Source organism: Exserohilum turcica (genome assembly GCF_000359705.1).
Source record: "Exserohilum turcica Et28A unplaced genomic scaffold SETTUscaffold_7, whole genome shotgun sequence".
In the NCBI taxonomy this organism is placed as follows: Eukaryota; Fungi; Ascomycota; class Dothideomycetes; order Pleosporales; family Pleosporaceae; genus Exserohilum; species Exserohilum turcicum.
Window position 1 is genome coordinate 1565406 of NW_007360288.1, and position 23386 is coordinate 1588791.

Here is a 23386-nt window from a genome sequence, read left to right on the forward strand (position 1 = left end):
TGGTGAGTGGTGAGTGGTGAGGGTGAGGGTGTAGGAGGGGATGGGAGGGGGAGGAAGGGGGGAGTTGAAGGGGTAAGAGATGAGGTAGGGATGCTGTTGTTGGTTGGGACTTTGATGCCGATGTGGCTGGTTGGCTTGCTTGCTTGCTTGCCTATTCACATACATGGCCTTTGCCTTGCGTTGCCCATGTCTCGTTTTCAACCAAACTAACTGTCTACAGTCTCCATGTCCTCTGTCTTTTACTTGACCAGAGCACCTATATGCGTGCTCGTACACAGCTATCAAGACTCACTTTCATAACCCATATTCTTCTCGCTTTCCCCCACTTCTTAGTATCACTCACTTCTTCTTCTTCTTCTCCTTCTTCTTCTTCTTCTTCTCCTTCTCCAACGTCGTTAGATATTTCAAAGCACACGTGCAGATACTTCATAATTGTATTCCTAACTATACCTTTGAAGTACATGTACCAGGAATTAACGACGCGTCGACGTTCAACGTCAAAGACATTATTAGAACTCTCGCTTTGCAAAACCAACATGTGTGCTTGTGCGTTGGGGCTGGATATGTGTGCTATATTTATCTATGTATACATCTGTCGGTCTGCTAGTACCCCGTGTGCTGTGTGCTGTGTCTTGAATTGATGATATAGCCGCAAGTCGCTGTTGTCCGGCTATGTTGGTGTGGATAACGAATGCGACTTGATTCCTTGATTCATTCGTGTCTAGCGATAAAAAGAGCGCTTTAAAAAAAGACATAGACGTGCAAACAGCAGCGTGATACAAAACACACAGCCATGCAATCTAGAAAAGAGTCAGCAAGCCAAAGTCACCTAAACTATGTACTTCCAACATAACCTAACACACTGCACACATAGCACATGCAAACTCTATTGCGCCAAAAAGGGGTTTTTTTATCATGCACTTTCAATTACATATAAATGCTACATGCTATATATCGTATATACCAATAATCTATATATAAACGCCCCATACATGCTTGATCATTGCAGCGAGAAGCAAGAAAAAAAAGTCATACATCAAAACTACCACCCACCACCAACCGTAACAGCCAGACCAGCTACTCTTTCCATATCGCTCTGCTTCTTCTTCTTGCCGACGTCGCTCTCGACTTTGATGTACGAGGTATAAATGAGTTTTTGCTGCTCTACACCCGTGATTTGGGACCAGTGCGCCATCATGTCTTTCATGTGGCTTCTTGATATGCCGTCGATCATGTCTTCGGGGGCGTGGTGGCCGTTGGTAGTAGTGGTGGTAGTGGTAGTGGTAGTGGTAGTAGTATGATCACCACTGCTATCGGTCTTTTCATCTTCAGAATCCGTAGCTGAAAAGTAAGCTTCGTCGACTCTGGCCAGCCACTCTTTTTGTTCCTTTGGGCCTGGCTTTGGTGCTGGTGCATCTTCGTTTGCTTTTTGAATGCCCTCGTATACGCGCACCTCTTCGACTTCTTGGACTTTGACTTGTCCTCCTCCATTTGTGCATCCGCCTGGGCAGGCCATGACTTCTACATATGCGTAGTCTTTAACACCTTCACCGGCTGCACTGGCTCCGCCTGGCTTCCGGCTGACACCCGTCTTGCCACCTGGTAACCTGCTTGCTCTTGCTGGCTTCAACCGCCGAACCAAGTTTTGGATATTGCGGAAACCGTAGAACCGCGCTGCTTTGATAATGGTTTCTGAGCCCTGCACCACGGAGTATTCGACTACATCGGAATTCCGGCCTCTTGTTACTGATATGGATGATCCTGGGTTTCGTACCTGGTATGTCTGTAGAATGTGATACAGGTATCCGCCAGAGGGCCCGGCAACAACACTCTGGTTCTTCCGGCGTGAAGACGGGAATAGAAAAGCGTCCAGTTTTGGGTCTGGGAATGGCGTTCGGTCTGATGAAGAAATTGGGGTCCGAGGAAGACTGGCAAAGTTGATGCCACGGGCGGCGGCTAGGTGTAGTAGTTCACGAGCAGTAATAACACAGTCGGTGTCTCGTATCTTCTCCTCGGACTGGTTGTAGCTTGGTAACCAGGCAGCAGATGTGAGCTCACTGCGACTGGCTTCAAGCTTCTTGTCAAAACAGGGCATGATTGCGAGATGCCATATTTGTGACGGAGGTACATTGTAGCGCTCGCTGAGGACTGATTTGATCAATGTACCGGTAAGCGCTTGTGGCGACTTGAGGCGCGACAGGTGCGGCAGAACGTATGGATGCGTCTTTTCAGCATAGCATATCCAGCCAGGACATGCAGATGTGAGGATAGGTGCCTTTGGTATAGTATCAATCGCGCCTTCAGAGCCAGGTTTTGGCAATGCCTTTACCGCGGCGGGTGAAAGCGCATTGGTAACCTCGTCTGCGGCTGCTACAAGACAAGCTTCTCGCATTGCGTTGATATCAATGACCCATGTAAAGTCGCTTCCCTGGTGGCCGCCAGATCTCAAGCCGCTTGGACCGCTGAGGAGCTGAGAAATCATATTCCCAGCCTCTACTTCGGAAACATTGAAGACGGCTGCCAGGCTTGCGCGTGTCTGCGGCGAGACGCTTGCCACGAACAGCTTTCCCTCGGACTTGCTCCCGTTCACCGCACCGTTTGCGCCACCGCTTGCGTGTCCGTTGGCGACGCCGTTCGTCCCATTCTGTGCCAGCCATGGCGCGCGCAGCGATCGGTACGTATCAAGCGTCGTCAGGACTTCAGTATGCGATTGCAGCGAAACCAGTACCGCTTCCGCGCTCGTTACACAGCCCGAACAAGCAAGACAATCTGTCAGCGATATGGAAGCGGGCGGCGGCGGCTGTGAGGCAGCAGCCTTCTCCTCGGTGGTGACTTCGTAGGCATTCTAGCAATTGTCAGCATGCGCCCACCCACGATGCAACACAAACAAGGCGCATACCAGCGTCTCTTCTTGCTGCGCCGGCAGCGTCTCAATAGGCTTTATGCACGCGACACCCGGCGAGATAAAATCGTTCAGGTCATCGGCGGAAAGAATGGCGCTCATTGTGCGCTGAGGATTGGCGGGGAACGAGGGGTGGCAAGCCCAAGAAGGGAACGAGAATGTTTGCGAAGCGACTCAGCGAAGACAGCAAGAAAGAAAAGAGAAGAGAAAAAAAAAGACTCCAACTAGCAAGACAAACGAACAGCAGAATGCAGAAGCGTGGCAGTCGCAGAACAAAAAGGCAGAGTCCAAATACCAAAAAAAGGTTCCTGGTTTCTAGGGCCCGATGTCGCGGAGAACAGGTCCCTTTGCAGTCATGCAACGCGCCGCCAGCCTATCGATAAGCCCGCATTTCCAAAAAAGTTTCCAACGACACACCTCCGCGGCGCCTTGCCACACTGCCACTGCCGAGATACCCACTTGCTTTGAAACCATGCCCTCCTCACGTGCATGTTCCGATGACCTCCGACCTCACCCCGTTCGCAGATGACGTTTGCATCAGTTGTCACAACACAGCTCCACACAGAGCATACAAGTAATACTGCTTGACAGGGAAGCGTCAGAAGGGGAAAAGGAGAAATCAAAGTTTCTCAAGTAGAGTTGCATGCAAAAGATACGAATCAAAGTAAGATATCAAGTTTGTTTTGAGTAAAACGTAATGGTAATAATGTCTTCGACTCTCCCTTTCCTCTTTGCCTTTCGTATACCCTCATCCCAAGACATAGCCAAATCGCCTTTGCTCTTCACGTTACATGCAACCATCATCCTACACATAGCCAGCCCTGCAACCTCCGCACAACCGATCCTCGTACCCGGTTCCTGCTTGCTTGCAGTCCAAATGACTAGTGATTAAACATTTCAAGAGAAACGAATCGAAGGTATCATAAAAGGAAACAGAATTTCGGCGACTGTCCTGCTTATCCCGTTCGTTCTGGTTTTAAACGCCTAATAGAAGGAAAAAAGAAGAAGAAGAAAATAAGAGCTCGCGCAAAACAGTGCACAAAAACACTGGGTATATGACTTTGCGCCGATTGTATGTTCAAATGGACCAAATGCGTGCGGTGGTGGGGTTCAACAGATGGCCCGTAGCTTTGCTGCAGCGAGTGCAGCTTGTCGCTTGCGTTGTATGCTCCTTGGTCTCTTTGTACCACATATAGGCACCCGCGACGGAGAAATCCCAGGCCTCGAGCGCACAGCCTGGAGGGGCTCAACGATGCTTTTGGTCCAAACTCCCATCGTTGAAGCGGGGAGACTAAGCACAGAGCTCGAGCTACAGTGAAACGTTGAGTTCGTGTCTTCCATGCCGGCGTAGAAGTCGTAGATGTGCTACTGGAGCGTGACGGCTTTCCAGAACCACCCGTATACTTTTGGAATTCCAACTCTTTGATCATGACTCTTCACTCAATCAGTGGTTTTCGTACGCCCCCTACAATGGAGATTCCCAAAGCGCGTAAACCATCTGGGTCGTTGGATCGAACAATGGTACTGGCAGGAAGCATAGGATTGTCAGGCGCAACGTGTGCGGCATCCTTGGCAGCTTGTTCAATGGCCTCCATCTCTTCTTTACAGCCAGCGTGATCGAATGGACATACAACAATGGGCTGCCGGAGTAAGATATCTCGTGCCGACGACATCTGGGCCTGCAGCTGGTCAGTAGTTGTACATGGACACAGTCTGGTTCAACTTACCTTGACTGTAAGATAATACTCAATCTTGTACAGGGTTCCCGTCGTGGTGAAGCCATTTACAGCATACATGGGAAATTCTTTCTGTCCTCTGGGTATGACCCCTGCGCTGTCCCGTAGATCTTTTGCCGGGAAGACAAGTCCTAGATTGGTGAAATAACCCGCTTCGGGCATCTTGACGCCGACTGCCTGTGTCGTCTTCACCAACGTCTTGACCTTGCGTGTCGGTTCATCGCCCTCGTGATTGAAGATGATCTCCTCGTCTATGCCGACCGTAATCTTTTGTATTGTGACCCGTTTTGCCTTGTTAAGCCAGTCCGGGTTTGGACTCAATTTGATATACACTGAAACCGGATCGAGCGGGCCGTAACTCCAACGCGGCAAGCTTATTCCAAGAGTGACGAGATGGTCCGTCACCCGTTCGGCGCTTTCAGGCCGGTTGTACATGCCAAAGGTAGACAGGGTGTCATAACGCTGGATGGGCACAGCAAACGGGTACTTTTTCTGCTCCTGCGGTCCCTGCTGCACCGTCACGACCAGTTCGTAAAACGTCTCAGCCGTGCGACTCGGCAGCTGTAAGCTTGCAGGCGGTACTCTCCGGGCCACCTCCTCACCACCGCGTCCATATGGTATAAATATGACGAACGGCAGGTCCATGCACAATATGCTTTCATGCTCTCGCCCCGGCGCACATCGATACAGCAGCATTTCCTTGCCCACAATGTCGGTGATCTCCTTGCGCGGGGCTGCCAAGTGCTTCTTCGTGACCGAGTCGGCGGAGGGATGTATCGTCTCGCGACGGTGCAAGGCAATGGTGACAAGCGAGATATTCACAGGCGCTGAGACACCGACGAGTGGCCGGATCTCTACTTTGCCTTCTATTCGAGGCTGAGAGGTGTCAGCATTGGGCCAGTACCCTTGCGAAGGGGTTGCGCGTCATCCAGCCGCGGCAGCGGGAGGGGGAGATTGGAGCGCCAGGTGCACAATTCTGACGGGGAGGGAGGAGGAGCACGTACAAGCGTAGCTGATATGCCCGGGTAGCCGACGAGAAAGTTGCTGTTGGGCGGGCCTGAGACGCGCACAAAGGCCGACATGGTTGCAAGTCACAGCGCAAGCCTGGGGACGGCAGCCCGCGCTGCATGGGCGTGACCGTGACCGTGACCGTGGCCGTCGAGCACGCGGGCTTTGGGGGGTGGTGGTGGGAGTGGGAACTGCGCGGTCGGGGTTGCAGTGCGATGCGCCGCGTGCGAGTGCTGAGAGCTAGCAACTGTAGCCTTCCGGGCGCAGCAGCGAGTGTGGGGTTAGGGCGATGTCGACGCCGCGACTCTTGAACCAGCGGGGCCTATCTCGGTGGGCGGCAGCGAGGCCGGTGGCTGCACGGCGGGCCGACCAGCGAGGATGCAAGAGAGATACGAGATGGTGCGTGTCGTGGGCGCGGCGGCTAAGGAAGTATGAGTATGCGTGCTGGAGTCGCTTGTGTCCGTCCCGACGCTCGTGGGAATGCTGGGCCTGCTGGGCCTGGCCTGGACGGAGCGGAAGCCTGGGCGGGAGCTTCCCTTCAGCTGGGCGCGGTGGCGTGGCGTGACTGGAGCAGCGCGGCGATGGGAATGAGACAACAGGCGATTGCAGCGGTGCAGGCGTGCAGGCGTGCAAACGTGCCGACGTATGTACGAGTATGGTACGTATGTCGATGTGCAAACGGGGCTGACGCACCGTGTTCTAGCCGCGGCGCAGGTGGAGAGGCAAGCAATAGCTCAGCTAACGAAGTAAGCTCTCGACCCTCGCCCGCCGTCCCAGTCTCTGCCATTCGACCGCGCAATCCTTCGTGCGCAGCCAACACTCAGCCTCAACCCGCCATGTCCGTCACCGTAAGTTGCCCTGCCCGCACCCTGCCATGTGGTGCTGACCGCGCCCAGCTGCACACCACCAAGGGCGACATCAAGCTCGAGGTCTTTTGCGAGACGGTCCCCAAGACGGCCGAGAACTTCCTCGCCCTCTGCGCCTCGGGCTTCTACGCCGGCTCGCCCTTCCACCGCATCATCCCCTCCTTCATCGTGCAGACCGGCTCGCCCGCCTCGGACCCCAAGTCCAAGACGTCGGCGTCCATCTTCGACACGCCCAACCAGCTGTTCGACGACGAGATCCGCCCCGCCCTCCGCCACAATGCCCGCGGCATCCTGAGCATGGCCAACAAGGGGCCCAATTCCAACGGCTCGCAGTTCTTCATTACCCTTGCGCCCGCCCCGCACCTCGACGGCAAGAACACCGTCTTTGGCAAGGTCCTGGAGGGCTGGGAGGCGCTCGACGACATGGAGCAAGTGCACGTGGACAAGAAGTCGCGCCCGCAGGAGAGGATTGAGATCAAGAGTGTCACGATACATGCAAACCCCTTGGCGGGCTGAGCACCTGCGCATCCAGACAAGAATCAAGCAACACCGCAAAATCACCGCGCATATCACACAGGCACCACCGCAGACGGCCAACATGTACTCGGGTATGAAATCATTTTGTGCTCATCGTGGCTGGCGAGGCCCTGGTATCTTCTGAAGCGCCGACCCAATGCAACAAGAGTCAAGGAAATCTACAAGACGTGGACTTTGCCCAATTCCTTCAGGCGCCATTGCTCGTCGCACCGTTCGTCGCCGCATGCTCTTGCTCGTAGCCCTCCGTCTTCATATCCCTCAGACCCAGATCCTCCTCCTCGGCCTCTGTCCGCTCGTAGTCTTCGACCTTGATCTGTGGGTCTGGCTCTGGCGCGGTGAAGCTCTGAACATAGCTGCTCGCAAGAGGGTCTCTGAGCACAATGGTGAACTTGTCCTCGCCGTTGATAGCAGCAGAGAGGCTGTTGAAGAAAGTGGTCCACTTCTGCTTCGTCTCGGCGTCCATCGAGTCGCCGCCATCGCCCGCATCAAAGATGGAGGATTTCAGGTCGTCGCGGACTTGTGTCAGGAGACCTTCAATGGTGGTGAACCGGCCACCAAGCGTACCAGGCTCGACACTGAGATTCAGTTCAGGGCAAGACATGGCACATGACTCGGCCTTGAGGATGTCTCGCGACAGATCCTCTTTCGTGTCAACGGCAACAGTGATGAGGCGGCCCTTTTCAGGAACTTCACCTCCCGTCTTGACCTCGTTGCTTCGGTCTGCAGTGCGTTAGCAATCGTCTGTGCTCCATTTCTTAGAACAAACTTACATCCGCAGTGATCGCACACGGTGCTCATCAAGACTACTTGCTTGAAGTGAGGAATGTTGACCATCTTCATGTTTGTAGTGCACGGCTTTGTGCATCCGGGACAGCTGGCTGGGAACGAGTAGACCTGGTTCTCCACGATATCATCGTCGTCTACGTTGTTCACCATGGGCGCATGGGCAGAGGGCATCTCAGGGTACATTTGCGAAGCGTGGTACTCTGGTCGAATTTCTGTGGCGGGTGCCTCGCCGTTGGTGTCTCCAAGGCCCAGCGCCTCGTTCTGTGCGGCAGTTCGTGGGTACTCGTTTCGGGAGTATTTGCCCGCAGAGAGGACAGTGGGAGGCTCAATCGAAGAGTTGCCGGCAGGGTCGTCCATGGTCAGCTTGAACGGCAACTTCTCTCCGCTCGACATCTGCTTGAGTGTGTTGATCACACCCTGCAGCTGCTCGTAGATCTCTGGTACCACCTCTTTTCTCTCGTCCTGCTTCTGCTCCAAGTCTTGCGCAACCATGGTGATGATGCCCTCGACGTTAGTCAGCTGCCCTCTGCCTGCGGGTATCTCGAGATCGATGTCTTCGATGCGGAAAATGGCAGTGTCACTCTTGATAATCTGTCGGCTGAGGTCATCGGCGGTTTCGATTCTGAGCGAGAATCGGACACCTCGCTGTTGTATCTCGCCAGCGGGCTGGACCTCGGAGTTCTTAAAGTGGCAATGCGGGCATGAAAAGGACATGAGAACAATTTCGCGGAAGAAGGGTATGCGGGTGAGGAGCAGGCGCGTAGTTCCCTTGGGAAGTGTTAGCTAGGTAGATACATCTTGCAGCTATACCTACGTTCTCGTGGCAGTTCATGCACAGGCTTTCAATCTCGTCGACAACCTTGCTGCCCTCGTCGTTGTCTCCTTGGGCGCTTGCCTCTGCGACCTTGCGGCCCATGTCCTCGAAGAGGTCCTTTGCAAGACTCTGATGCTGTGCCATGGTTGAATCTGTGTGACTTGGTCGTAGAGTGGGACTTGAGGAAACTGAATGTGCGTGTCTGTGAGGAGGCTTCGCCAGAATTATGACGAAACTGGTCGAATTTTTTTTGAGTCGCCCCGCGTCGCATGGCGGGGTTTCGCTAAGCCGCGGCGCATCCTGGCAGGCGCGTTTACTCAGCCCTACGGAGTTTACATGGCAAAATCCATTAGATCAAGCCCGCCACTGCCCGAGTCCTGCGACTTCTTTTTGTCAAGCATTGCTTGGAGGCCACCTTTTCGTGCCTTTTGCCGCTGTTTACTGCTTGCATTCAGCGTCTTGGGCGCGCTGTCAACTTCTTTTGTAGGCTTTCCTGGAACTGGGACAGGCTGTGCATCCGGCACAGGTGCCGATTTCTTGCTCTTTCTGCGTGGTGTCTGTCGAAGTGCTTGTTGTGTTTCCCGATGGCACATGAGGCATGTATAGTGTATGGTCCTGTCTAGCTGTGGCGGTTTTTTGGAATCCTTCTTCTCTTTTCTGGTGATGCCGTTGCCTGGAAGATGGCTCGAAACTCTGCAGGACCATCCAGGAATCATGACATTTCCGCAGGCGTTGCAGATACTTCGACGATAGGCATTGGCTTCCTTGGCTGGAATTTCGAGCTCAGCATCTTCAACTAGCTTGTTACGTGCTCTTCCGACGAACGCTGCTGCCATTGGCGAAGGGACAGCGAGGAGGTGAGCAGCCTCTTCAAGGAACCTTGCCCTTGCTTCGGTTGGATCGGTCTGTGCCATTGTTGGAGCACCTGTATGATCTCGATGCAGAGCTACCGAGCTGCAAGTCTGGTGTCACCACGTGATCGCTTCCTGTCATAACGCCGATCTCCGACGCTAGCAGCTGCAGGTCCCTCGGCCGTACCTCGCTCGATAGCTTTTTGGATCCCAGTGTTAACTTTCAGTCTGCATCACGGTTGCTTGCTTGCGCCAATGCTTGCACCCATAAACTCGCCGGTATCGTGGTCGTGCCATTAGCGAATTGAGTTCACTAACACCAGCTGCTTCACGCCGCCAAACATGGCAGCGCCTGAGTTGATCGCACGTCATGGGCTGCGGATAGCAATAGAGGGTTGTGGTCACGGAGTGCTGCATGATATCTATGCGTCGGTCGCGAAGTCGTGCAAGATGAAGGGCTGGCCTGACGTTGACCTTCTGATTATCGGTGGTGACTTCCAGGTACGTATTGTTGATTGCAATACTCATGCAATATCTGACGTTGCAGGCGGTTCGAAATGCGTCCGATCTCCAGGCAGTATCGATGCCGTCAAAATACTACGCTATGCACGATTTCCACGAATACTACTCAGGCGCACGCCTCGCACCCTATCTCACCATGTTCATTGGCGGTAACCACGAAGCGAGCAACTATATGTGGGAACTCTATTACGGCGGGTGGGCTGCACCGAGGATATACTACATGGGCGCAGCAAACGTGATGCGGTTGGGACCCCTTCGAATCGCGGGTCTATCTGGAATTTGGAAAGGCTACAACTACAAGAAGCCTCACTACGAGCGCCTGCCGTACAACAGCGACGACGTGAGGAGCATCTATCACGTTCGGGAGCTCGACGTCCGCAAGCTGCTCCAGATACGCACGCAGGTGGATATTGGACTAAGTCACGACTGGCCGCGCGGCATGGAGTGGAAGGGCAATTATCGGCAGCTTTTCAAATGGAAGCCAGACTTTGAACAAGAGGCCAAAGATGGCACCCTAGGCAGTGTCGCTGCAAAAGCGGTCCTGGATCGCCTGCGGCCACCGCACTGGTTTAGCGCCCATATGCATGCCAAATTTCCGGCGGTGTGGGAGCACACAGACACTCATAATAGAGCACAAGAGAGCATGGACGCCAAATCCGAAAGCACAGCCGTGAAGAAATCTGAGATGGATCTCGATGTGGCAGGTGACGCGCCCGCACCAGCACCGAAGAACGATGCGGAGATTGATCTGGACATGGATGAAGATGGCACTCCGCCTGCACCCGCCATGGAGGACCAGGAGCGCGGTACAACCAAGCCTAGCAGTGCCGAGGACGAGTCGGATGTTCCGCAGGATGTTCGGGACCTCTTGCCCGAGTCGTTTTCCCGTCCCAAGACGGAGCAGGTGTCGACTCTGCCCTTCCCCAAAGACATTACAAACACGATGACCAAGTTTCTGGCACTTGATAAGTGTTTGCCTAAGCGAAACTTTCTGCAGCTGCTAGAGATTGTGCCACACACGCCAGCGGCGATAGAAAGGCCTTTGCAATTACAATACGACAAGGAGTGGCTTGCCATCACCCGGGTGTTTGCTGATGACTTACAGGTTGGCGACGTGCACGCTCAGGTCCCTGCGGACAAGGGGGATGCCTTCTATCGGCCGCTGATAGAAAAGGAAATGGAGTGGGTTGAGGAGAAGATAGTCAAGGCGGGCAAGATGACAGTGCCGGAAGACTTTGCGCAGACGGCGCCTGTGTACGATGCCGCATTGGGTATCCACGTGCAGCAACCACCACGCGAGTATAGCAACCCGCATACTCAAAGGTTCTGTGATTTACTGCAGATCCCTAATGTGTTTGACGCATCAGATGAGGAGCGGAGGCAGCTAATGCAAAACGGTCCGAGGCCGGAACAGCAGCGGTCCAATCGAGGAGGGGGAAGGGGTGGAGGGGGACATGGAGGGGGTGGACGTGGTCAAGGGCATAGAGGTCGAGGGCGGGGCGGGAGGGGAGGACGTGGTCGAGGACGGTGGTAATGACTCGTCGAGGGCAAGCCCGCAGCGGCGGCGCTGTGACGAGGCAGCTTTTTTTACGTTTCAGAATAACGAATGTCGGGATGGTCATGGACGAGCAGCGCACGAGGGCCACATGACCCTAGAGCGTGGCAACCAAGGGCTCTGGCGACTGGTATACTTGTAGTGTATGGTGGCTAGCGCTGTTGGTGGAGGCGCACATGTGCATGCAGGCGGGCCCCCCGCATTTGCAAAGGCCATGGAGGCAGAATTGGAATGGAGGTGTCAGTGTAGCCGACGACTGTGCTGGTGAGGGCCTGGATTGGTGCCCAAGCCTAGGACCATGTACACGCGGCTAGTGTTCGGTAGGCATTTCCAAAGAGCAGCCGGCGATGCAAACCTCGGCTCCGTGCACCATTTGACAGGATAAGCGACCCACGCAGGGTCCTAGCGCTCGAGTGTTTGGACCCAAGGGGATGCACGATGATGTCTGGCCGTGGTGTTTTGTCACGGCACCGCACACGTAGCGCATTGAAATGGCGCTGCCTGCTGCGCGCCGCCCATGTCGCAAGCGGTCGCTGGCAGCTGCAGCCGGGTCAACCGCAGGCGGCAGAGCCAGCGCCGTGGCTGAGATATTGGTTTGCGCCTCGTCGTACGTCACTGACCGGGGACGACAGACATTGACATGGACTCCCTCGTGCGCGCCTTTGTTTTGCGCGGGCCCGATGTGGCATTGGCTGCTGGTGCTGGCGCTGGCCAAACGAAACGAAACAAACTGCCGTGAGCTTCCTAGACAGCACTGGGATGCTGGACGAACGGCGTGCTTGGATGGATGCAGTAGGCCCGGCCTTGTTTCGTGGTGGTGGTGGCCTGGAGATCGCACTGATCTGCGGGCGCGGAGGATCGTGGCAAAAGGATTGCGCGTGCTGTGGTGGAGGGGATGCGGTTGCGAGAATAGGCGTCTCCCCAGGCGACGATGCCTTGCTTTTTCTTTTTGCAGGCGGGCGGGCGCTATTTCCGGGCGTCGTGGTCGGGGATGGGTGTGAATGTGGATGTGGGATGCGGGAGGGTGTGGGTGTGGTTGGGGGCGAGGGGCTGCGTGACACACACCCAACCCGGCCTTGGTCGCACACGGTTGCGCCCGCAGCAGAAAAAAAGCAGTTGGCAGGCGGCGGGCGGGCGTCCAGAACACGCCGGCACGTCATCCCCAGCTCTTAGCGCCGCCGTTATTATGCATCGAGACCTCTGCGATCACCCAGACCCTGAATCGCTGGCCCCTGCACGCCCGTTGCTCTCCCACTCCCTCTCCCTCACATTGCAGTTGCCCACATGGCACATGGTCATTTTATTGCACGTCCACCCACACCCACACCCACACACCCACCCACACGGCCGCCGCCTCCCTTTAAAATCCCCCGTCGCCGCCCGGTCTGCGTCCTCCTGCCTGCTCGGCTCAACTTCGTCTGACCCTCGCTCCCGCCCATTCGCTGCCGAACCTCATCTCCGGCCCTCACGCCTGTGCCTGTCCACCCCTCCTGGTACAGTGCATCCGAACAACGCCACCCAGACTTCTAGAACCTTGTCCGCCGCCTTGCTCATTTCCCTTTACGCGAGGATCCTCTGTCCAACTGCACGTTATATTTGCAACCCACGTCAATAGCCTTCTGGCCATCCTATATAGCCCTCCCGCCTCCCGCCTCCCCACCCAACTATTCCCTTTGCATTTACATACTACCGACCCCAACCATTGAACCTCCCAATCCCCACGGCTACCGCAATGGCATCCCGCTTCGTCGAGAACCTCCAAGAGGTCCCCATCAGCCACCCCCATCTCAATGTCTCCTTGGACGACATCCTTGCAGAGGAGCGCCGCAAACGCTCCTCTTCCCAATCCTCAGCCAGTTCAGAGACGCGCCGCTCCGGAAGCACTTCTGCCGCCATGAGCCCGACTTCGCCAACTTCTACTGAAAGCAAAATCAAGCGGGCATTTACCATTGCCGGCAAAAAGAGTCGTCGCCAACACACTTGACTCTACGCAGACTAGGCTGTTTCTTTTCTAAACACCTACCCTACTCGCCTATCAATGTCCATTGGTTACGCCGCCATGACGATACTCGAGCCAGACATTCCCTCAACCAAGTGTTGGAAGAGTCTTAGTCGTACACCTGACGAGCCCTGCGCCGTGACTTTCTTTTGCTCAGCCGATAGCCGCTGTAGTACACGGACGTCATCACCACACCATCCCATTGTGGCTGCCAGCGCCACCATACACGAGCATCTCTGCTCTAACCCCCCACCGTCATCGCCCAGTCCAGAGCAATGTTTGTTCAGGCGAAAATCTGGGATGCCCATCGTCACGTGAGAAGTCGGACAAAGGTCCGAGGAGAAGGAAATCAAAGAAACAAAAAGGAGGAAACTGGAAGGAATGTAATGCATGTCGTCAGATTGTTGCGTCTGCAAAAAAAAGCCCCGAGAGGCTGACGTACTGTGTGCTAGGAGGTGCATGGCCTCAGTGTTAGAACATGTATGAAATTAAATTGTTGATACACACGCATACTTTGCCTTCTTGTTATCTCTCGTTAGTGACGTGGACTTTGCCACTGTAGGATTGAGGTGACGCGCAATTAGCAAGGATCCCTTCCATCGTCCATGACTAGGTGTAGGCCACATGGATTTGCTGTTTTATCTCGCATGCTACTATTTCAAGGTTTGTGGGTTTGAAAACCCGGTTTTTTTTATGTTGCGTGTTAAAATGTTGATATGTGTATGTACGGCGTGATTTCTAGGTCACGTGCGTTCACTCACGAGCCATCACACGACATCTTCTTGCCCTTGACATGCAAACTCGCAGCTGCACACCCTAAACATGCACCTCCCTCATAGCGAATTCCAAAATGCAAATTTCTAGACAAAAACCCCCTTCTCTTTCCACACACACACACACACATATATATATATACACTTTGCTTTACGCCTAGTCCACCTCTCCCTACCTCCCCATTCCTAGCTCCAAAATATCGCAATTCAGGTTTCAAAAAAATGGCCACAAAATTCGCAACTGCAACACCAAGAACTCAACCTACACCCCTCATCGCAACGCTAGAATCGCACCTGACACCAAGCCTACCCTTCACGTCGCCCTCTTCATCGCCAACGCAACCCTCACTCCACCAGATCCCGCCTCCGACGCTGACCAAGCTCCGCAATCTCAGTGCCGCCCGCATAAAAGACATGCGTGTGCTAGGCCACACGCGCCAAATCATCAGCCACGTGCCCGTGGCAGTGCCCGCGCCAACCTGCGCAAAGCACAACGATGCCATGCAAGCGGCAGTGGTCATGAACGCGGAGAAATTCGCCGTGCTGGCGGCGCTGCCCGCGGACGGCCGAGAAGCAGCGAGGGAGCTGCTGCGGTGCGTGACGAGGTATGGGTTTGTGGGTGGCGTGATTGCGCTGGCGAGGAGTCCGGTGTGCGGGTGGGAGGGGGAGGAGTGGGATGAGGTTTGGAGTCAGGCGGAGAAGTTACGGGTGCCGATTATGGTGAGGAAGATGTGGCCGTTGGTGTCGGAGGTACTGGACCTTTTTTCCGCCTCCTCCTTTGCTTTGAGTGGAGCTGTGGGAGGAGAAAGGCTGACGAGGGAGCAGATTCCAGAGTACCAGCATGGTCTTGCTTCGAGTCTTGTTGCGCCGCTGGTTACTCATCTGCATACCGCGCATGCTGCGTCGCCTCTTCCGCTGGTCCAGCTGTATCTCAGCGGAGTCTTTGACCGGCATCCGAATCTTCGGCTTATCTTTGCGCATCCGGGTTCCTTGCCTTCACTGGTTCCTCGCATACAACATCTCCTGACCAGTATCCCTGCGAGTGAAAGACCCAGGCGTGGGTTCCTCGAGGTGTGGCAGCACAATATTTACCTGACGACGGCCGATGCACAAGACTTGTCGAGTTTGAGAGCGCTGCTCGAGCAGATACCTGTGGACCGCGTGCTGTACGCAACTAACTACCCGTTTGAGGAGAGGGGAAAGGAGTTGATAGAAGAACTTAAAGCAAGTGGATTCTTGACAAAGACAGAGTATGAGAGGGTTGCTTGGGTCAACGCCGAGACACTGTTCAATTTGAAAGGGGTTGGGAAGAGCGGAAGATGAGACGGGACTTCATCTGCTGACTTGGAGAAGACGTAAGAACTTGAAGATACCTATCCATTAGTTCCTGATTGTCGGTCATTGTGGATGTTTCAACAGTAACTCAACATTGGCGGTGCAATACAGCCACGCAGCTAACGCAGAAACAGCGTCTCTCAGGTCACGAAGGATGAGCGGTGGGTATATTCATGCATTCAAGACCGTGTATATATGAACGCCCTCCCGATCATGACTCCTGGCTCGTGGTATCTTTCATGTCAAATCGTTCGTGGCTCGTTGTGCTCGTCAGGCTGAGTCACGCGCTTATTTCTTGCCAGACTTCTTGATGCCCTGGGAGCCCGTGTTGAGGGGTCCCTTGCCCTTGCCGACCGTCTTGGCGAGTTCCTCACGCGCCTTCTTGTCTGTGCATCGTCAGTGTGTCAGTCCGTAGTGTGCCTCGTGTTTCGGTGGCGCCTAGGGCATGGCGCTCGGTAGCGACATTGATACGGAGAGGTACGCACCAGCGGCGAGCTTGTTCTTGTGTGCAATGTCGTCCTCGTCCAGCTCGGCAGCCTTCTTCTTGGGCTTCTTGTTGTGGATGGGGTTGGTACCCGCTGGTTTCTCCCGTCAGTCTTCCAGTCCCGTAATTCACTCACTCCATGGCCCCGCATCGCTTTTGTACAGAGACGTGGGCGCTTACCTCCTTGTCCTGAAGGCATCTTTCCGAGGTATATGGACTGTGTTCTTGTTTGGTGGTTTGGCGGTAAACTCGCGTGGCAGATATTCGCTCGCGGCGTGGAAAACGGTGGTCGGTTGCGGGCGGTGAGAAGGGTCTCGGTCTCGACGCCTAGGAAAAGTGGGATGGATGGATGGGCGCACCGCCACCACCGCTTTGTGGCTCAAGCGCACGTGATCCCATCAGCTGATCGTCTTGGCGTCCATGGTCTGGTCTGGTTCCAGTCGGGCTTCCCGCGAGGCTGCAGTCTATCCAAATATATCTGCAATGGACCGCTAGCAGCAATGCGCGCGTGAGCCCTCTGGCTTCCGCCAAAATCGGTACACCGCATATCGGCTGCTGCTGGCTTCAGCACTGGCTCCCTGGTTCAACCCAAAGGATGCAGGATGCGATATCCAGGTCAGCGCACACGAACCAATACGACGACCCACAAGGGCTCCACAGGCGGCTATCGGGGCATGTACTCTACACCTAGCATGAACCGGGAGCTGGCTGTAATCCAACCTCGCTTCCACGCCCAGAAAAAACAAATGGCGACTTTGCGACAGCTGAGACGGCGACGCCTAAACGACGCCACACTCGGCCAACATCAAGCATTCCTCTAACAGCCTCCAAGCCCAGAGACGCAGAAACAAGACGGCGCAGACGGCAGCCAAAAGCTTTCACCTGCCGCATCCTCCTTGTGTCGAGGCTTGGCTGGCTTGTGGTTCAAAGGACTACTACCCAATTGCGATGCTGCCCCCGGCAATCTTGACCATTCAGAGCCTAGACGAAGCACTGGTCGCTATCTCGGCTCTATGCCCCGTCGCTATTCACCGAAACAACCGCGCCCCAACACTTAGTCACACCGCGCCCATTCGTGGGAAAATCCAGCAGGCCATGCCCAGCCCCATCATCAAGTGGACCAAATCTCTCTGGCCATCAAGTGTGTAGGTACCGTCAGGCCCCAGATACTACCCCAGATTCACTAATCCAAGCACGGGTTTGGGAATTTGGAGGCGCTCGACGTTAGGCCACTAGAGCAAGCTCTTGAGGCTTTCTGGCCAAGGTGATTCGTGGGTGATATTGTTTGCCTGGAGGCGAAGGCTGCGATTCCCACGACGTGGTATGAGCGTCCCGAGCCCATGGGGTTTAATGGGGCTCCTGTCATGTTGCATGGCAGGCGTTCCGCGGTGGGCATGCATATCAGCATGTATATATGGCCACGTCCCCAGTCTCTGCTGTTTGCTCTCCAGTCCAGAACTCTCTCTCTAAGGACCACCCGCAGTTTGTTTCGCGGTGTTTGAGCCAGACACCCTCGTTGATCGCGTGTCAAGTCGATCGTTTTGTTGTCACTTTGTTTGAGAGGATATCCACGACCAGATACCGTCAAGATGGTGTCCTCGACAAGAGTGTACAATTGGTACATTTCGCTCGTTGCAGCATCATGCATGGTGCTCTACGGCTATGATGCGTCTGTTTTCAACGCCCTTCAGAACTCCAAGCATTGGGTTGCCTACTTCAATAACCCAGGCCCCAACATCATTGGAGCCATCAACACTTCCTACACTGTTGGTGCTGTGGCAGCTGGGTTCTTCATGGTAAGATATCCTCAGTGAAGAGCTGTACCGGCAATCTATACTGACCTCGTCCCATAGGGTGGTCCTCTAGCTGATTTCGCCGGTCGACGAATGGGTATGGCTGCTGGAGCCCTGTGTGTCATCGTAGCGACGTTGATGCAAACATTTGCTCCCCGTGGCCAAATTGGTGTCTTCATCGCTGGCCGTGTCCTCATCGGTATTGGCCAAGGTCTCGCGCTCACGGCTGGATCCATCTACATTGGCGAGCTCTGTCCATCAGAAATCAGAGGCAAAATCATGTCTTTCTGGCAAATGTTCTACTCGGTCGGCTCTTTCATTGCCTACTGGATCAGCTTCGGCACCTCCAAGAACCCAAAGAAACTCGGTGAATGGGACTGGAAGATTGTCGTCATCTTCCAGATGCTTGTCCCCATCATCATCTTGTCACAGGTCTTCTTCATCCCAGAGTCCCCACGCTGGTACGTGCAGAAGAACCGCAACTACGAACAGGCGCGCCAATCGCTTCGTCGTGTGCGTGACTCGGAGGAGGCTGTCGAGGAGGAAATCACCACCATCCGCGAAGCCATTGAATTCGAAGCCGAGGCCATCTCATCTGGATACTCTGTCCTGTGGAAGGACAAGTCCATCAGGAAGCGCATGTACATTGCCATGATTGTTAACGGCGGTCAGCAAATCACTGGACAGGGAACCCTCAACACGTACAGCTCCATCATCTACAAAAAGGTCTTTACCAGTGCAGACACAATCTCGCTCATCAACGCCCTCAACGCCACATTCAGCATCCTCTTCACGCTCAACGCAACCTGGACCGTCGACCGCTTCGGCCGCAAATTCCTCTTCATCGTCGGCGGCATCGGCATGGGTCTCTGCATGCTCATCGCCGCCACCGTTGAGACGCAAACACCCACATTACCCAACGGAGCAAAGTCGCAATCCGTAGGCATCTCCATTCTCTTTCTCATGTTCCTCTTTGCCTTTTTCTGTAAGCTACCCTTGCAATGCTTCCCCCAAAGGAAACCAGCCCACTAACTCAATTTCGCCAGACAAACCCTCATGGGGCGCCACAGTGTGGATCTTCACAGCCGAAATCTTCTCCATGAACGTGCGCGCACAAGCCGTCGGCATGTGCTCGCAGACGCAAAACGTCGTCAACTCAATCGTCCAGCAGTTCTTCCCCATCTTCCTCAAGAACGAGGGCTTCTACGCCTTCTACATGTTCGCCGCCATCAACGTGCTGCTCGCCATCTTCACATGGTTCTTTGTGCCCGAGACCAAGCAGGTCAGCCTCGAGGAAATGGACGCCGTGTTCGGCGGCAAGAACCACGTTGTCGAGGGTGCGGCTATCGAGAGCAAGGATCCTGCCAGGCAGGAGAGCGTTGTCGTTGTTGGAGAGAAGGGTGGCGCTGCCATGGAGAGGGTCGAGAGGGTTTAATTCGTTGGGCATCGATGTTTTTCTCTAATACGCTGCTGGTTTGGCCGTGTGTAACAGCTCAGCAAATGACGATGCTTGTTTTGGTAACGGGAACCTATTTTTCTCAAATCAAGAAGACGGAAATGAGAAATGTCCCAGGCCTGATTCTCTACCTTCTGTCCATCCAAACCATGGTTTCCCCGCGCTGAAATCCCTTCCGAAGCCCCCCTTTTTCAGCCATTCGTGTGTGTATGTATGGGCGTAGGATTTTGAACCATATGGTCCATCCAGTGTTTTCTTGCGACTTTTTTTTTAGGTTCTCGCATGGGTATCATCTCAAGATGGATGCTTTCTCGGTGCTTCTGTTTCTGCATCTCACGCAGTACAACTATACCCAGACGACACAGTCCGCTACGTATAATTAATTTTCTACATATCCAAAATGTCAAACACACCTCCAGTCGCACCAGAGTACATATCCTCGCCTCCAGCCAACCCACCGTCTCTGCTATCGCAAAGCCTCGCGCCCCAATCCACATCACCGAATCGCGAAGTACAATCTACACCGAACCGTGAACTCCCATGTACACCGCCAGGCCGAGAAATACCATGTACATCGCCGCCCGGCGCACCGACAGCGCCCGTACGCCAACGCGTGGAAATGATATTCCCGTTTCCAAATCAAGACGCGCCTCCAACGGTCGAGCAGCCCCCCTCACATGCATCGTCAGATCCAATCCGGATGCCGCGCCGCCTGCGGTCGTCGACGACGCCGCGAGTTCCGCCTCTGCACTACCAGCCCCTCCGGTCTTATCTGCCGGCGTCGTGGCGGCCGCTGCCTGCTCGCGTCCATCATCGAGACGACACGGTGGTGCATTACTGTGCGCTGGGGAGTAATGGGTGGGAGGCTATGCAGCAGGAGCGGGTGCGGAGGAGCCAGGAGGATATCGGAAAGATTGATGTGGCGTGGGCGGCGAGTGGGGGTGGGGTGATTTTGAATTTCAAGAGGGATAGAAAGGGGAAGGGGAGGGAGGGCCAGGGCCAGGGGGCTGAGACGGTAAGTGTGGAAGATGAGGGAGAGGGTGAGCAGGGAAGTGAGGGTGATGGTGGGTTGGAGGAAGAAAGGGGGGAGGAGGCGGATGATGAGCGGGAAGATTGATACAAGTATGGGGTTGTGATGGGGGAGTAGGAACGAGGCTTGAAGGACCCAGGGGATGCAGTGTTCATTACAGGTGAATTCAATGGAGCATGGTAAGTTTGACAATTTACCTGCGAGGTGCGTCGTAGACAGATTTCTTGTTAGGGCTGCCGTTGATCTAGAATGTATCAGCATATTGCATATTTGACAGGTCAGTAGAACACGTACAAATTCCTGACTCCCGTCATGGTCAATAATCAAATGGCCGCGGTAACGCCAGTCCTCTCCATCTTCTGCTGAGTAAGCTGCATATGCCGGGTTGGACTTGTTAACCTGATCTAAAGCAAAGATGGAAATCATTGGTGTATTCGCGATGACTTGGTCCACAACGTCTGCTCAGGCACCGGCACACAGGCTGCAGATGGTGAAACTGAGGGCTATAAGCGTTTCACTTTGACGAGCTATCAGATCGATGATATCCTGCTTTCACGCGTATATATGCCTTGGAGGCTTAGCGAGCGAAGCTTCGGCCATTTTGCTCCAAGTCCAAGGTGACGAAGGATAGGCTCTCCCCCAGGGAAAATGCTTCCATACATGTTGTGTGCAGAATGCGCCCAGCGAGGTACTGTAAAAGACAGATGGTACAGATGCTGAGCAGTTTCCAGGAGTGTGGCCAAGTTTCCAAATTGTGTCTGAGGAGGTTCTGCAGCCAAGACGATGGACCGTGAATAGCATAGCGTCTTCTTGTGACCAACGTTGGAAACACATACTCATGTTCAGCTCTAACCTAGTTGGATGACGAAATAATAAGATGTTTGCCGGCATGAACATTGTCCGGAATGGGAAACGAAAATATTATGGGAAAGGCAAATTCGGCGATCCACTTGTCGTAGTGGGGCGCTTCAATGATCATTTCACGCATCCTAGTTTCCTGACTCGAGAATAGCACCGACGAGTTGACGGCAAGGTTGCTCTGGACCGGTCAGCCTGGAGGGTGCCCTGTCGGCATCAGCCCATGCTGATCCGTTGTCTCGACGGGGAGAGTTGGTCGGCGTGGTAAGTGCACGAATGACAAGATGTTAGGCATATATCTCAGGCCTCGTGTAAGCGATTGCATAAGCAGTCCGTTAGATATTAGGGTAGTAAATTGGGTCTCCCCATCTAGGACGTACATGGATTGCCCAGGTTTCGAGTTCACTAACCTAGAGACATGAATTGAGAAAACGGCTCGGCGCTTCTTCCAGAGAGAAAAGAAATCGTTCAGAAGTATTGATTTGTCTGCGGTAGGCTTACAGATAATCACGTGTTTGGTGCGGCTTAGAAGTTTTTTTTTTCCTTTTCCCAAAGTAAGCATTCTTTACTCTAATACGCTGACATGATAGATGGCAAAAGCTGACATGGTTGGGCCCTGCAAGTATCTCTGTAGATAGTTTGGAAATCAATCATAGATAGTTAGAAAAAGTTTATCCTGATGCTCATGTATATACGAACTTTGTATCCAAAGATAACCTACTGCGTGTCTACATGTTTTTCGGTAGTGTGCTTTATAGAAAGAAGACAGGATTGTAAGTGCCTTCCTATCTTCTGGCTATAACTTAATAACTAAAATAGTAGGCTTGTAGATCCACCTACATACAAGTGTAGAGAGATGTACGAGTCCAAGGGCGTGATGTGCATAAATCACTATGCTCATCTTAACCCGGATTAGCTAAAGGTGTTCTACCTGTCCTGTACGCTGTTTTTTTTGCGTACCACACTCTATTCACAATATATATGACATAGCCCACTCTAACGCGGAATATCTAAAGCTTGTCTAAAAGAGCCGATCTGTTTTTGATCTAATTTGCAAACCATACTCGTCAAGATCTACGCTCCTGTTCACAATAAGACTACATCTCTGTTCCTAAACAATATATTTCCTTTGCGTCACATATATCCACAACACTTACCTAGAGCCCATAGCCCCCCCCCCCCCAAAAAAAAAGCACACCTGAACGCTGAATTGCAGTCTTCCGTACAAAAAACTCATCCAACGAAGAAGCAACCGTGCAACAGGCGAGTTAGTCAGTCTTACTACCAAAAGGTACCGCCACTATCGCTACATAAAGCAACAATATAGGAACTCTGTCACTACATCGGTCCTTCTGCATCTTATAAATCAATTCAAAAAAATCTTCTTTTTTTCCAATCCGTTCCGCTCTACCGCTAACGTCAGTTTAGAGATGATTTTTTCTTCCTCTTTTCTTCCCATAACTCGTACGGTAACCATCAGTACAGTTTCGTAAGTACAGGCTTCCTTCTGGAATCCCAGGTAATTAGAAGCTGATATCCAAAGTCACGCACAGACTGGTTTTTGCCCAGTTTTTTTTTTAAAAGGTAGTTTGGCACTGTCACCTCTCAAGTCTAGATGGCGATTGGAGGCTCGGTTAGCATACAGGAATATCTCTATGTCAGTCCCTCGGTGACGGATGTAAACCGGCGCTTACTCTGTTCACTATCTAGCTAGGATACCTAGCATTCACAGGCCGATTAGAAGGCGGAAACTAGAGTTTTCTTTTGCGCACAGATTATAGGTACCTAAGCATAGGCGCGCCTCGAATCCATCTTCTTCCTATAAATCGCTACCAGTTCTCTGTTTGCTACACGTTCATCAGACATCATCCATACTTACCATTACTCAAGATCTACAATTCAAACTACATACATGATGCAGACATTCATTAGCATCGCGTTATTGTGGCTTGGCGCTACTCTGGTGGCTGGCAGGCCTCAGCATACTCGCTTTGGCCCTATTGACCATGACTGCTCACACGCTTTCCGTAAGTTTATTTTTACTGTTCCATCATTACCAAACTTTTCGCCTTTTGCTGAAA

At 53.5% G+C, this 23386-nt stretch overlaps 11 protein-coding genes across 11 annotated transcripts; 5 read left to right on the forward strand and 6 right to left on the reverse strand.

Annotated features, from left to right (window-relative positions):
• Positions 1-933: 933 nt before the first annotated feature.
• SETTUDRAFT_44074 (uncharacterized protein) lies at positions 934-3109 on the reverse strand. The gene is made up of 2 exons (XM_008031978.1): positions 2900-3109; positions 934-2845 (listed from the first exon to the last, which is right to left on the reverse strand). The coding sequence occupies exons 1-2, from the start codon at positions 3002-3004 to the stop codon at positions 1043-1045; spliced, it is 1908 nt and encodes a 635-aa protein (XP_008030169.1). The 5' UTR covers positions 3005-3109; the 3' UTR covers positions 934-1042.
• A 1229-nt stretch (positions 3110-4338) lies between these two features.
• On the reverse strand, positions 4339-5720 carry SETTUDRAFT_96993 (uncharacterized protein; the record flags this gene model as incomplete). Its single annotated transcript, XM_008032283.1, has 3 exons — positions 4339-4581; positions 4630-5514; positions 5643-5720. 3 exons carry the CDS (start codon positions 5718-5720, stop codon positions 4339-4341), a joined length of 1206 nt encoding a protein of 401 aa, XP_008030474.1.
• Positions 5721-6482: 762 nt separating this feature from the next.
• SETTUDRAFT_157034 (uncharacterized protein) lies at positions 6483-7028 on the forward strand (the record flags this gene model as incomplete). The annotated part of the gene is made up of 2 exons (XM_008032284.1): positions 6483-6494; positions 6543-7028. The coding sequence occupies 2 exons, from the start codon at positions 6483-6485 to the stop codon at positions 7026-7028; spliced, it is 498 nt and encodes a 165-aa protein (XP_008030475.1).
• Positions 7029-7236: 208 nt separating this feature from the next.
• Positions 7237-8793, reverse strand: SETTUDRAFT_23432 (uncharacterized protein; the record flags this gene model as incomplete). Its single annotated transcript, XM_008031872.1, has 3 exons — positions 7237-7769; positions 7820-8603; positions 8650-8793. The coding sequence occupies 3 exons, from the start codon at positions 8791-8793 to the stop codon at positions 7237-7239; spliced, it is 1461 nt and encodes a 486-aa protein (XP_008030063.1).
• Positions 8794-8981: 188 nt separating this feature from the next.
• Positions 8982-9563, reverse strand: SETTUDRAFT_23433 (uncharacterized protein; the record flags this gene model as incomplete). The annotated part of the gene is made up of 1 exon (XM_008031873.1): positions 8982-9563. One exon carries the CDS (start codon positions 9561-9563, stop codon positions 8982-8984), a length of 582 nt encoding a protein of 193 aa, XP_008030064.1.
• Positions 9564-9842: 279 nt separating this feature from the next.
• On the forward strand, positions 9843-11556 carry SETTUDRAFT_142234 (uncharacterized protein; the record flags this gene model as incomplete). Its single annotated transcript, XM_008032285.1, has 2 exons — positions 9843-10001; positions 10048-11556. The coding sequence occupies 2 exons, from the start codon at positions 9843-9845 to the stop codon at positions 11554-11556; spliced, it is 1668 nt and encodes a 555-aa protein (XP_008030476.1).
• Positions 11557-13173: 1617 nt separating this feature from the next.
• Positions 13174-15675, forward strand: SETTUDRAFT_44078 (uncharacterized protein; the record flags this gene model as incomplete). The annotated part of the gene is made up of 3 exons (XM_008031979.1): positions 13174-13544; positions 14636-15099; positions 15175-15675. Exons 1-3 carry the CDS (start codon positions 13310-13312, stop codon positions 15670-15672), a joined length of 1197 nt encoding a protein of 398 aa, XP_008030170.1. The 5' UTR covers positions 13174-13309.
• A 10-nt stretch (positions 15676-15685) lies between these two features.
• Positions 15686-16480, reverse strand: SETTUDRAFT_165642 (uncharacterized protein). Its single transcript, XM_008032286.1, has 3 exons — positions 16349-16480; positions 16170-16262; positions 15686-16070 (listed from the first exon to the last, which is right to left on the reverse strand). The coding sequence occupies exons 1-3, from the start codon at positions 16365-16367 to the stop codon at positions 15973-15975; spliced, it is 210 nt and encodes a 69-aa protein (XP_008030477.1). The 5' UTR covers positions 16368-16480; the 3' UTR covers positions 15686-15972.
• Positions 16481-17404: 924 nt separating this feature from the next.
• Positions 17405-19526, forward strand: SETTUDRAFT_165644 (uncharacterized protein). The gene is made up of 3 exons (XM_008032287.1): positions 17405-17964; positions 18022-18946; positions 19008-19526. Exons 1-3 carry the CDS (start codon positions 17758-17760, stop codon positions 19394-19396), a joined length of 1521 nt encoding a protein of 506 aa, XP_008030478.1. The 5' UTR covers positions 17405-17757; the 3' UTR covers positions 19397-19526.
• A 291-nt stretch (positions 19527-19817) lies between these two features.
• SETTUDRAFT_34937 (uncharacterized protein) lies at positions 19818-20534 on the forward strand (the record flags this gene model as incomplete). The annotated part of the gene is made up of 1 exon (XM_008031940.1): positions 19818-20534. One exon carries the CDS (start codon positions 19818-19820, stop codon positions 20532-20534), a length of 717 nt encoding a protein of 238 aa, XP_008030131.1.
• A 106-nt stretch (positions 20535-20640) lies between these two features.
• On the reverse strand, positions 20641-20873 carry SETTUDRAFT_23438 (uncharacterized protein; the record flags this gene model as incomplete). The annotated part of the gene is made up of 2 exons (XM_008031874.1): positions 20641-20691; positions 20742-20873. 2 exons carry the CDS (start codon positions 20871-20873, stop codon positions 20641-20643), a joined length of 183 nt encoding a protein of 60 aa, XP_008030065.1.
• Positions 20874-23386: the final 2513 nt, after the last annotated feature.